The 14,904-nt window shown below is 31.0% G+C and overlaps 1 protein-coding gene across 3 annotated transcripts in view; it reads right to left on the bottom strand.

Moving 5' to 3' along the window:
• Nucleotides 1-12,252, bottom strand: part of LOC111049529 (alpha-tocopherol transfer protein-like) — a 28,480-nt gene extending 16,228 nt beyond the window's left edge. Inside the window, exons 1-2 of one of the 3 annotated variants that reach the window (XM_039423373.1) lie at nt 11,960-12,252; nt 2,798-2,967 (exon numbers count right to left, since the gene is read on the bottom strand). In XM_039423373.1, coding sequence (XP_039279307.1) covers nt 2,798-2,967; nt 11,960-12,003 — 214 coding nt within the window. In that variant the 5' untranslated portion in view covers nt 12,004-12,252. Of the gene's footprint in view, nt 1-2,797; nt 2,968-4,113; nt 4,137-4,751; nt 5,064-11,959 lie in introns of those variants that run through there. The other 2 variants (XM_039423374.1, XM_039423375.1) reach the window with 2 other exon arrangements.
• Nucleotides 12,253-14,904: the final 2,652 nt, after the last annotated feature.

Here is a 14,904-nt window from a genome sequence, read left to right as displayed (position 1 = left end):
ATCTGCTCTGATGTCAATATCTACACCAATATCTACGCTGATATCTACACTAATATCTACACCAATAACTACGCCAATATCTGCTCTGATGTCAATATCTACACCAATAACTACACCAATGTCTACACCAATAACTACGCCAATATCTATGCCAATATCTGCTCTGATGTCAATATCTACACCAATAACTACACCAATGTCTACACCAATATCTATGCAGATGCCTACAACAATGTCAACGCCAATAACTATGCCAATATCTACACTAATATCTACACCAATAACTACGCCAATATCTACACTGATGTCGATATCTACGCCAATAACTACGCCGATGCCTGTGCTGATGCCAATGCCAATATCTACGCCGATGCCAATGCCTGCGCCAATGCTGATGCCAATGCCAATATCAACGCCGATGCCAATGCCGACACCAAAGCATACGCCAATGACAATGCCAACGCTTATTGCTGACCTTGTATCTCAAACTTCAACACTACTACATTACCTGGAGGTAATTGCCATCCATGTTCACGTTTGCAACTTTGAATTCAGAATAACAGTCACAGTATCATGAAAGAATTGATTCAAAAAATCCTCTCCTAAATTATTCCTGTATGCAGAACTCTAAACCTTGAAAGCTGAAAATATCAAAAAACCAAACCTTACCTAAATTAATCCTCACCTAAGTTAATCCTGTATGCAGCATCTATCTATTTTCCGAAAAACAAATTACATTGTCATTTCAAGCCTGAAATGTACATTGTATAATTACAAATATGATACAAAATTTACATGACTCTGTATCGAGTTTGGTATGCAGCCGTCTACTACAAGCATGAGGTAATGCTAACTGAGATGTCACCTGTATCGAGTTTGATATGCATCAGTCGACTACAAGTATCAGCCCAACACTACGAGTATTCGGATCAGCCCAACACTAACGTCATCACACTGGAGTAACACTTAACTGAAAATCATACTGAGTGCCTTAACGGACTGTTTTCCAAAATTTGCATCGATAAAATCAACCGCGTCAATAGTGAAAGAAATGAACATTTTTTGATTTATTGAAATTTTATGTGAAAATTAAATGTAACAATTCATCAATTCATTTAAAAAAAATAATAATAATAAATTTTTTATTCAACATACTAATTTTTTTATGCAATAAAAAATTAAATTTTCTATCTATTAAATTTATGTGCAATTTCAAAAAAACTATTCTTTACATATTAAACTTTCTGTTGAGATATTTTCCTTTAAATTATAAAGCTAAATCAAAAGTAATTTTGATACTTTGAAATATTGTTTGGAAACATATAACAAATGCTATTGATGAATTTTTATAATAATTTTCAATTATAGTTGACATGTAATGTTTTTATAGAAAAAATTGTTACTGTTCTCAAATTTAATTTCAACAATTTTCAAACAGTAAAATTTTTTATGTCAAGAGGGGGGTATTTGTAATATTACATTTTTTCTCGATTGGAATCGAATCTTCAATTCGAGATCTATAAAACTTTATAGTAAATATCAGAGTCATCGATTACGGACAACTTTTTGACTGAGAATTTATCGTAAATGATTGTGTTGCATTGTTCCATGGTGTCACCGAGGCTGAGTTGACAGAATTAATAGATAAATGGATTATTTAAATAGAGATGATATATAAAAATTTAAAATAATAGTTTCAAAATAAAGTTTTATTGAGAACAAATATAAAATGTGAATTCTAAACTAGTAATTTATAATTTTTTTGGTGACGTGTCCGTAACATCGACACTGAAGAAGCTTTGCTCTGTTCCTGGTAGCTAGGCTTTTCCTGTGCCTTCTCTCTGAAACTTATGGCTGGCTATGTGTGTTGTAATTAGTGCTCTCTGAATATTTTTCTGTTTAAGTGAATTTATTAATGTTTTAAATTGAGTTTTAAACAGTTTATAGTGTTCTATTTTGTCTATATATTGTTTATTGTGTATACAAGCCAATAGCCACTGTTTTTCAACTATATAAACTGGATAAGTATTTAGCTCGTAGTGACTTTAGATGCTTAGGCTTGTAAGATATTGTTCTTTGTGTATTTGTGTAATATATTGCCAAAATTCTTCTGAAGATTATAAGTTCATTTGCTCTGAAAACTGGATTTCTCATTCATAGGCGATAGATCCATTCATAGTTTATCAAGAATCTATTACATTGGAGCCGACAACTATCCTTAGGTTAATAGGTGTGAAATGCTATCCAACCGATTTAGGAAAAATTGGTAGCACGGCAACAGCAATAACTCGTTTTAGAATAGGTCAAAAATAGAAAATCTATTTTATTCAACACTCACAGTAATTTACTGTAAATTAATGTGAATGACATAATATATTTAGAAAATTTTAAGGTGGAATAAAGGCGATATTGTCAGTTCCATAACATATTTTTAATATATGTATTCATAATATATTTTAACATAATTATTGTCAGGTACCTACATAATTTATTCTAGCCAAACTTATTAAGTCTCAATGCACTAAGGCATCATCATTAGTGGTTCCTTTAGAAATTATGCGGAACGGACAATATTGCTTTTATTTCACCTTAATAAAGAGAAATTCCATAATATATCTGTTAATAGTGTGAAAATATAGTTTTTTAATATAGGAACTTAGGGTATTAGATCGATATAGGCCTATAGGTAAGCTGCCTGTATGTAGGATCCCTTTTGAACAATGCTCTATTCTCTGACTTAAAGTGTGAAATTTGAAGTTGAAACTTGAAAAATTTTGATCACTGGAGGAATACTTACCAAGCACTTTTTGTCGTAGCTCCTCCACTTTGTAAAATATTTCCAACTCATCATCGGTGTATTTGGGGTCATTTAAGTAGACGAGTTTGCTCAAAATAGCAGCCTCCCTCAATTCTTCCAAGCTCTTCTCATTTTCACTCTCACAACATGCACTCCTCTCCGACAATAATCTGAAATTTATGAAAAAAATTACATCTAATTCATATAAGATACTAATGTAATAATATAATTATGTTGATAATACAAAAAGTAATTTGAATTTACAAAATAGGTAGATGAACTTCCAGACAAAGTTCAATACAATCAATGAGAAAAATATTGTTTTGTATTCATGAAAGTTTTTGCACATGATGTCTTCACCATTCCATTTTCTTAGCATGCATATCTCTCTGACAATATTCTGAGAACTATGGAAAAATTTATAACTTATAATTTGAATTGACAATAGGTTCATTGACCTTCCAGACATATGAGAAAAAATGAGAAAAATTGATTTTTATTTGTGTATATGTTCATGTCAACTTTTCTGATAAAATAAACTGTCAGAACATCTAATTTCAATAAGATAGTGGGATAGAATAGTACGGAGAGGTCAATCCTAATAAATTTATTTTGTCTGCTTATCCATAGCATAGGCTCAGCAAAAAGGTACAATCTCCAATGTTCATGACTGGAATTGCATGAAATCACTTTTTAGCCAATAGGCCTTCACTTGTTGAAAATGCAATATTATTATGAACACAAGAAGTGAGTTCTGTAACATACGGTACGATGTAGGTATAGTAAATTAGTCTTCAGGAAAGAATTTGTTAATATGTTATTTGAAAGCATCCTAAGAGGCTGCTTCAAAAATGTCAAGGATTCGTCTGTAAACATAATAAATATGAGGAAGGTACTTCCCTTTTTATACAATTCATTGCAAAGTCAGTCAGAGGGACTTTTAAAATGAATGTAAAGTGCATTTTTGTAACGTTGACTTCTTAAACTGATTCTGCCATTTCTATCAATCTTGAGAATTTTGTATTAAATGTTAAAATCAGAACTCATACAAATCTAATCGTCTATTGAGAGACAAAATAGAAATTGACCCATTATTATGACAATAATATAATCTCATTATCAATTTCAAAGCAGAATTATCATAAAAATAAAATGAATTTAAAACTTTCTTATAGAATAAATACTATTACCGGTAGGCCTACCCTTTAGCCAATTCAGCCAATTTCGGTCGTTTCTTCATAGAATAAAAAAGGGTACTAATGATTCTATTAAAAACCCATCAGATAGCCATGCAGAAATAAATAATTCAAAACTACCTGTACATGAGATCTTCAAACAAATTCTGAAAAATTAGCAAAACTAATTTTAAAAAACCTGAACATATTTGGAAGGTTGTGAAATAATCCAGTATCAAAAATATAGATATCAGATCAAGAAATGGAACGAATTGAAAAATTTGAGTTTGAATGTAAAACTTCCCGCAGGTTCTAGATTTTGTAAAAAGCCTATTTTTCTTTTGAAAAAAGTAATATTCTATGTTTATTCGTATAATTTATGAAAGATCGGACTGTTTAAAACCAGTAGTAGTCTTTTTCAATAATGTGTCAAAGAGGTACTGTGGTTTCAAGCAAGCGAAATAGTAAAACGGAAACTAAAGGTGTTCAGGATAATGGATGTTAGACACTGAGGAAATATTTTCTCAATCACTTTACAGATAGACCTATCTCAAGCAGAGAGTATAATGTTAACATACAAATAGTTTTAACTCTATCCAATGGCATTGAAATAATGATCAATTTAATTTCCTGGAAATAATGAAATAGTTATGTTAATTCTAATGGAAAATCACAATCATAATTCACTCAACACAGATAATGCAAATGATTTTGCGTAATATTTTATTGTAAAACTGTAATGAAAGAAGCATGTATTACACAATAATTGAGTCGTTTACCTTTTTTCTTCAGTCATTTTTTGTGATCATTAATAATCTATGGAGTAACACTTGAAATGAATTCAGGAGAGTATAATCTATGCAAATTATTTACTTGAATTATTTTGCGAATAATTATTTATATTATGCGCAGAATATCCACTAAAATTTATACATAATTTTGACACTGACTCAATAGCACAAACAAAGCATTTAGTTCAACACAATGGAAGTATGACTGCCGTATACTGATGTAGTTTTCTATCATCAATGAGTGTACAAGCCAAAAATGAAAGAAATGTGTTCTGTTTGATAAGAGAGAAATAGCAGCGATGATCACATATTAATCTGAATAAATTTTAATTTGTTTTGTTGGCATTGTGGTTTGAACTAGAATCAGTGCATCTGATAAGAGATCGAACTCCAAATATTTTCACTTTATCAATAGTTTCGCTACATTTCTATAAAAATATAGGCCTATAGTAATTACTCTGTATCGAACTAAAAATAATCAATGGTGTGTTCTATCTTTCTGCTGTTATCCTCTTACGGTACTTTTTTCATGTATGCATATCAGTTCCTTATGAAACAGAAGCTAGATGGTATTTTTTATCTTGAGAAACCAATTAGAAAAGTATGTTTCATCATGAAGACATGCACCTAAATACTTGGGATAAATCTGTTATTCGTTACGGATCATTACCATTGAAAAAGTAATGTTAGTGTTGGCGATCGTTTTGTTAGAGTGAGAGGCGATACTTATATCCACGACTTCTTTCAACAACAGACTCAAGCCAAAAAATAGATGTTGTCAATTCAGTTATATTTTTTAATAATAAGAGCCTTTTTTATCTCCACCATAACTCGTTTTTGTAATTTTTTTAATTCCATATTTTAGAATTCAGCGAAATGCTATTTTAAGGCGCACATACTGTAAATACTAATAATTTTATTCAACTGAATCTACCCATATCTATGTATTCAAACAAGTAATCTAAGAGATTATGTTCAAACTTCTTTGTAAATTGGAAGTCACTTCTAATGAACTTCAATGAATCGAACCATAGGCCTATGTCAATCTCATACATTTATATAAACTTTTTGAATTTCAACCTCCTACCTCTTTCAGGCAAATAACTTACATTGTCAAATTGCTAATGCATACGTAACCAGGTATTGTGGAAAAACGGACAAAGAAGAAGTATAAATTATTACTATTATTCTCATTATATTCGTAAATTTAAAAACATTCTGGATACTTTGAAAACCGTAGATAATTGACCAGTGAATAGTCGGTTAATTACTGTTAAGGTGCGTACAGATTTCCGCGCCGCGAACATGAGCAATTCACTTTTAATCAGCTGATGCCAAGCTTCTTATATCTGTATCTTACCGTTTCTGTAAAAATACAGATATAATCAGCTGATTAAAAGTGAATTGCTCATGTTCGCGGCGCGTATATCTGTACGCACCTTTACACTCAAATTAACTAAAATTTGAAATTAAATTGCTGTAATATTTGCATTGTTAGTAGGCCCATGATAGTATTATAGTTCGTAGTCTGAAGTCTTACTCAAGTTGAATTTCAAATTTCTCTAGAACTCTACTTTATTCGAATTTGAACCTACACAAATATTAATATAAGAATACAATTAAGTGAATATTCATATCTTCTTATTATTATCTCTCCTACCTACGTATTGCAAATTGTATTTATTAATATTATAGATACAATGTATATTATATATGAATGAAAATCTACTTATTTGTTAATTACCGTATTTATTATTTTATTTCATAAATGTGTTTTTGTTGTATGTTCTTATCTCAAATTCTCATCACTACTCAATTCATTTCTTATGATAAACTCCAATGTTATTAAATTTGAAGGTCTGAAAAATAAATTGAATTCATTTACATTGCTAGTCAAGCCAAATTCCCATTATTCTCTTGATTTGAATATAATCATCTAGAGTTCCAAAGAATAATAAAGAATCAGAGGAAGGCAGATACACATTATTAGGTCTACTCTTATCCTTATTGACTGCAGTCATTATAAACGGCAATTTAAAGAGAGTACCTGAGGACTTCAGTAATGGGACATTTGATTTTATTTTTTAGAAAAAATAGCTGCAATTTGAAACTAAAATTGATGGGATTTGAGTGAATAAATTGATGTTGCAAGGTCATATCAATTTTTATCAGATTGGTTCTCTCAAATCGCTTTGTTTGGAAGCAATAGCTTACTATTCTCACAATCATAATCTGAATTATAGTAGTAGCTGTATCATTCCACTGTAGACAAAGAGGTATAGAGGATAGATGTTGAATAGAGGTATTGATTTATATTTCAAATTGTTTTCCGCTAAATATATTTACCGACCAGGCCCATTTTTCTAAATTATTTCCTGAAATTTTATTATTGTATACGGTATTATTATTTTGTGTAGTTGACCCTTTCCAGAGTGTATTTTTTGGAGACATACATACTATTCTCACGATATTTAATTATAGAAAATCACTAGTACCTACCTTTTTGTTACGGTATATTTTTTTATAAAAACACGACTACTTTCGAGCACTTTATAAGCTAGCCGTGCTTGTATGAAAATAATTATAACAAAGGATACTAGTGTTTTTCTATGATTGAACATTCAAGTAGCCCTATTAGATATTGTCACTATACTACTTATTCTCTTATTCAAATATATTCACAACTACACAGAGATGTATAAAATTAGTTTCGGAGACTAAGAATTCTCTGTAAAAAATAAGACTAAAAAATACCTCCGTAGAGGTATTCCAGCAAATATTTGAGTGTCTATCTTATTCGTTGTAAAAAATTAATTTGATCGAATAAAGAATATTTACAATTTGAATTTGGATGTTGATACTAGTATAGCTGTAGATATTTTTGATACAGTGCAAGTGATTTTCAATCGGTGAAGCCACCTATTTTTAGGAAATCTGCATTGAATGCAATTATTTGGAAACGAACATTTCATTAGTCCTAGATTTCATGGCCGTTTGCAATTGAACCAATAGGCCTAAAAACCGTTTAAAATTCAAAGTCCAACTACAACACCCATATTGACAGCAGCGACAACACAAAACGTCATGCAAATTTTGTTCTATTTTTTCTTTCAAGCGCAATCTCGTATTCCTTTGTTCACTCAATAAGAGATAACAATAAAAGACAGATCGATGACAAAAGTATGATGAGATTCATTCTAAACTGTCAGCATTGGGTGAATTGATGGCATTGTTGATTTCAATAACGAATGCTGACAGTTTGAAGTGGTTCTCACAACCGAACCTTGATTTATATTTTATACAATGGATAGCATTGAGCCTCGACAAGGATATTTTCTGTGTAAAAGTTATTCACTTCCACTCAGGTCTTGTTACTAAGGTAGGTATGCCTACTGTATTTATTTGAACAGTTTCAGCAGAAAAAAAATTGATAGCCAATCCTTGAATTGCAATGATTTCACTTTTGATTGAAATCATTGATTTCGCTGAATCAATCCTAATCTTCTATAATATTATAAAGAAAAGAAGTTGGAGACTTAGAAGAAGAAGCTGAACTTTTACTATACATGTACGGAATAGGAAATACACGAATGACGCATCATCATGTCTGAACTACAGAACTGATTACCTAACTTGGAATTTTGCATGAAAATTTTAATCTACCGAGGATGGTTATAATACAATTTTTAGATCTTAAGGATTCCAGTACCTATACCTTAGTTAGTCAAGTTTTCAATTATTCAAGTTTCCAGTTTGTAATACTTTATTGCTAGCTTCAGTGGTCGGTCATCTATCTATCAATGATATTATAGAGAATATAATTGGCTTATACATTTACGGGATAGGAAATACATGATTTGACGCATCATAAAATAATAATGAACTGATCAACTTTTGGAATTTAGCATTGGTATTCTGAGTTAACCGAGGTTGTTTTTATGACTATTTTCATTCTTATTCATCAATTGATCTTAATTTTATAATTAAATCATTTTTTCAATTTGTGATTCAAAGTTTACGTACAGTAACAATAGGATAATAGCCCAACCAAACAGAGCGTTGGCGTAATTGGTATAATGCGCGATTAATGAAAGGTTGCTGCTTCGAGACCAAACTTATGTTTTTTTTTTCTGAACATTTTCAACTCTGATAAAGATTATCCACACACTTTTGAGAAAAAAAAATTATTATATTTCTAGATGTTTCCTGGACCTCCTCATGTCCCTCATGTCATTGCATTTCACAACACAAAATTTTCTCCGGTGCAAAGCACGCGTTACCTAATAATATTATAATAACTTACATTGATAGAACTTTGACTTCAACACTGAGTTGAAGTCAATAATTGACTTAGTTATTAATAAGAACACGTTGAAGTTCTACAAAACATTATTTCATTATAACAAAAGGTCACTTGTAAATATTTTGGTAACGGAGTTTCTAAACCGACTTAATGGTATTTATAAAAGCTGTACAATTGCAGATTTTCATGTTTCTAGTTTTGTTTCCTGTTTCATTTCCAATTTTCTTCTTGTTCTACATCCTAATTATTGTTCTTTTCCTCTCTCCAACTTCCTGCCAATTTCTCACCTTCCTCTTCATTACCCTCTCTATTTTCATCTACGTTGATCTCTCTTTCTTCTCTTCTTTCTCCCTTTTTCAAGTTGTAACTGGTATTTTGCTAGCCCATCTATGACCGCTAACATTCACCGCAACAAGTTCTTCTATCGACTCTAGTAGGCGAACGCAATAGGTTAACAACCTTGAGGTCAAGTTCATCGTGTCTTCAAAGCTATTAAATACTACTTATAAATACTACTCGTATAATAATTCATTTATCATTTATATATTGGATAGAGCAAGCAATACAATAGTCAGAAAAGAAAAAACAGGCTATTGCCCAAAACTTCTTCTATTTCTTAACTTTGTCTCAAATCGTCCATATATTGTGTGGGTTATGCTAATTATTATGATTTATTTTTAGGGATACTTGATGTACCTATAAAATTGAATGATATTCGAAACTAATCATGTCTGAAAAAACTGGGGTACTAGTTTACCAAATTAGAAAAAAATTAAAACTATAGTAGCCTACGAATGGATAATTTTCATTACAGTTGAATTTGCTCTGTAAACGAATTCCAAATTCTTGAATTTTATTGATGATTGCTCTCCTCAAAAATTAAATATATCAATTTAACATTATTTGAAGAAAAATCATGAAATTCGAAAAATGTCATTCTTTTTTTCAAGTTTATAATGATAATTTATTCAAAAAATGTTCAAGCAGAGAATAAATACATTTTTAATTACGGTATTATTGATATTTATTTATATTTCATATCAAAAGAAACATTTTTTATTTACTAAAAGTATTTTAACTTGAAGGAATGTTGTTTTCAAAGTGCAAGCTTTTTCTAATTTTTATACATTCGAATACAGAGTGCAGCACAGTCATTGCATGCTTTTTCCAAATTTTATAGATTCCAATTTGTGTGGCAACAGGTCATGGAATGATGTCACTGATCTAATATTATAGAAATACATAATAGTGTATCATGGTTTTCCCACGTGACAAAAAGTTCTATATTCTTTAATCCCCAATCCTTAATATCTTTTATGATAATAAACAAAAATCTTGTAAGAAGAATAAACATCCTATGAATAATAATACAATATAAAAAATCTGATGTATGGTCTTCTTGGTCTAATAAATATTCTTTCAAATGATCAAACCATTGCTACTCTCCGTTCTTACAAAGAGATAAGTATAAAATTAAAAGAGTAGGGTGCCGACTGAACTTATATACTCAGTGAAAACGACTTGATATCTAACACAGCATCACCTTCACAACAACACAGAGAGAATAGAAGAGTACTATAATTATATCATTGAAAAAAAGGATGATAATGATATATTTTATAATATTCTAATCGAAAAATAATAGTAGGTACCCTTTCTTGGAAAAACTTTTTCATATAAAATACAAAAACAACTAGTTTCGGATGTTCAATCAATTTTAAAGTTTTCTTAAGATTGGTTTCATAACTAACAGATCAAGTTGTAGCCCTTATGAAATACGTTATTAGAAAATATTCTATCATAGTCATGTTATTACATTATTTCTGTATAATTAGACTGCATTGTAGCCTATTGATGAAAGATACTTCTACTGTTTTATCATAATACCTTCATAATGTATTAAGATTGCATTAATCTATAATACATTTAATACACAACATAATTTCATAACTCGTATAATGAATGATTGGGAGAGGAACAACAAACATGAAGCCCAAAACCGTTTCTCTCCCAAATTTATAAAATTGATGATCATATTTTTTTGTTTTTCAGTCAGTGAAATTTCTTCGTTTTTTATTGTATTCTTTTTCCTGTATGTTGTATGTTTTTCCCTCTAATAAACCTGGTATTCTATAATAATTTATTATCTCTAGATGCAAAAAACCTTCTTTTCCTTTTCCTAATATGTATTTTTGAAACATACAATTATTATTATTCGTTATTTGCGAGTAATAATAATTGTATGTTTCAAAAATACATATTAGGATATTATTACTCGCAAATAACGAATAATAATAATAAACTGAGGGCGATGCCCACATAAGCTCTTAGGCTTGTGCGTGGGTAATGAGTGAGAGGAATGATGATGAGAGATGACCACTACTTTTAGGTAGTCGGAACCGAAGGCTTATCGTCTCCTCCGAAAGACGGGGTGGCCGTATCTATGTGATTGTGCTGTGGTCAAATACTCTTGCCCCGGTCGAGATTCGAACTCGGGTTCTCTTGATTATTAGACCGGCGCGTTGTCACTTACTCCAACGAGCCACACAAGTATTGTTTTGAGGCAGTTGAAAAATAATGCCATAGTAGGCTACCCTTTCAAAACGTTTTAATATGAAATAAAAAAAATATATAAAAAACAACCAGTTTCTGATGTTAACTCCATTTTCAAGTTTTTAAATTTTTAAGAAAATATTCCGAGGCAATTTATGAATTTAATTTGCAAAACATTTTAATATGAAATAAAAAAATATATAAAAAACCAACCAGTTTCTGATGTTTACTCAATTTTCAAGTTTTTAAATTTTTTAGAAAATATTTTGAGGCAATTTATGAATTCAATTTGCAAAACATGATGTATTAATAATTTCTAATATGTGATACTATCATTTACCTGGTTATTGGAGGTACCGGCGTCTGAGCGGTGGTATTAGCCATCGCTGGTGATTGGATGTAGGCGCGAACTCACTAGTCGCAAAGCAAAACACTATCAAGCACTGATCCAATAGCAGCACTATATCGCGATCGCGTCACAGTCAAAGTCAGCACACCGACTGCACTGCACACCGCACTGGCTTCACAGCTGACAGCCACACAGGTTCACCTCTCCAGTCCAAGGTCATCCTGGGTGACCTGACCTGTGGGAGACCCACAGACCTGCACAATATTTGACGGTCAACCTCTCTCGCTGTGTTTTGCTCACGATGACGCATTTACTATTCTCATTTCTCTCTCTCTTTCTCTCTCTTATTATGTTTTTTCTTCGTTCTACTCTATTTCTCCATTCTTCATCATTTTCTTCTCTTCTTTTTCTGTTTCCTAATTTTCCTTCTTCTTCCCCTTCTTTTTATATTTTTATTCTCATTTCTTCTTCTCCATCTTATTCTTCTACTTCTCCTCTTCCTCCTTTCTCCTCATGGGTTTATTCTTCTTACCCTTCTTTTTATATTGATATTATTATTTCTTCTTCATCTTATTATTCTACTTCTTCTCCTCTTCCTCCTTTCTCCTCATGTCTCCTTCTCCACCACCTCCTCCTCCTTCTCTTCTTCTTTTTCTTGCCCTCTTATTTTTTCATCTTCTCCTCTCCTTCTTCAATTTCCTTTTATCGTTCTTTCATTTCGTTCTTCTTACTTCTTGTTTGTCCCTCTCCATTCTTCTTCTCTTTCTTTTATATTTCCTTTTTCTTCTTTTCATTTTTATTTTGCTGCTTCTTCTCAATTCTTCATCTTTATCTTACTACAATTAATTTTTCTTTCTCCTGTGCTTCTCATTCTTTTTTCTATCCTCGTTTCTTCTTACACTCTATCATTTGTTTCTATTACAATTTATTCTTCTTCCTACTACCAGCACTGTTACTTCTTAATCCTACGTTCTTCTCCACCTTGTTCTTGTTTGTTCTTCTCTTTGGTTCTTTATCCTCTACTTCTTTCTCCTAATCTTCTTTTTTACTTTTCTCATTTTTCTTCTCGATTTCTTCATTTTCCTTGAGTTTCTTCTCTTCTATTCCTTATTTTTCGTTATTCGTCCTTTTCTTTTTCTTAATATTAATCTCCTTCTCCACCAGTTTTGTCATCCTACTCTTTTACATTTTTCTTCGATCTTCTCCTGTTCTTTATAATCTTCTCCACCGTTCTTCTTGGTCATTATTCCTATAAATCTATTCGGTATTTTGAATCTTCAAATACCTACAATTTGTATATAGTTTTATAAACCGCAAGTAATCATATTATTATGTATGACGCCTACAGCTATTCTTGAAGATTAAAGAATCTGTTTTAAAAATCTGACTATTATCAACTCTATTGACGCTCTCTTTCTCCCGTTCCTCGTTATTATTTTTCTTCTTCCACCATCTCCTCCACTCCTCATCATCTTCTCCTTCTCAAGAGTAGTCTTCCATTATTTGCATTCCATTGACGTCTCGATTTCCGCCTTTAGAATCCACGCCTATTTGTGCGTGTGACCTTCAAAGTATCAAGTAAAGTAGTGTTTATAGCCTACTGTAGCCTAGTTGTTGTTTTTCTCATCATACCACCACCTCCGCCAGTACTTATTGGTTTTTGCTACCTATGTTGGAAATTGCGTTTTTTAATTTCATTTGTTTTTAGCTGAGGATTGACCTTATACGTAATCCAAGGATTTGATGGAATTTATAGGAGCGATATTAGACTTTAGAGTTTAAGGTGGGTTCCGAACGAGCTCCACAATATCGACAACTGGTGAAAAGATACTGTGATTATGAATTCCACTACAGATATTAGGTTTTTGCAATACCATACCTATTCAACAATCATCAGTATTAAATAAAACAACTTGAAATTGTCACAATAAATAGCGTCTACTAAAGAGTAGAAACTGATAACGGTGTAGCAACCTAAACAATATTCTCAGTTTGTTAAATATGAAATGATTTTATTGAATTGATTAATTCATAAATGAATGGAAAATTAGATTAATCACCTATATCAATAAATTACAATAAATGATATGAATATTATATTTATTACACAAAAACATCACCTCAACTACAACTGGTCAGGAAAAATATTATTCATATTATTATATCCCCATTATGAACTATGAATAATAATTAATAGTAATAGGCATAAATTATGTGAACATAGATGCACATGCTTTTGCTACAACCAGTCAACAATAAAAAATGATGAATGAGTCTACGACCATGATTTATAAATCAACAAAATGAATAATCTATCAATAATCCTTGTAATATTGTCAAGTAGTAGGTTGTGCATCGAGCTTTTGGAAACTTTTAATGTCATTGTTCAAAGTTTTTTTATTAAGATACAATTATCAAGCTACTAAATAAATTCACTAAAACATTGTCTATATTTTTTACTTTTTCAGATGTAGGTAGGTATATGAGCGCCTCATCAAATCATAAAAATCTCGGAATTTGTAGGTGGCGAATAAATTCATGAAGTTTCGGAGAGATACATTCTTCAAGATATTGTTTATTGGATGACATATTATATGGTAAGCTCTAAGGAACTACGTATATTTGTCTTTTTTTAAATAACCCAATTTGAGTTATTTAAAACAGAAATAAATTTCCCTAGAAACATTGATACCTATTTCAAGAAGTTGAATGTGTCATTCGATAAATAATACTTTGAAGAATGTATCCTCAAAATGTAATGAATCTATTAGCTATAGTGGAGTCGACGTTATAATGGCAGTATTTGTTGCTATACTTGTCTATCACTCGACAAATCAGATAGCGCTTTCCTTTTCATCATTAAAAAATCATTTCTTGGGGAATAAAATAGAATTATTCTATTTTATTCCCCAAGAAATGATAGACAAGATCAATCA

Source organism: Nilaparvata lugens, chromosome 3, assembly GCF_014356525.2.
Source record: "Nilaparvata lugens isolate BPH chromosome 3, ASM1435652v1, whole genome shotgun sequence".
NCBI classification, from domain to species: Eukaryota; Metazoa; Arthropoda; class Insecta; order Hemiptera; family Delphacidae; genus Nilaparvata; species Nilaparvata lugens.
Note: the sequence above shows the minus strand (reverse complement) of the source record. Positions and strands in the feature narration are given on the sequence as shown.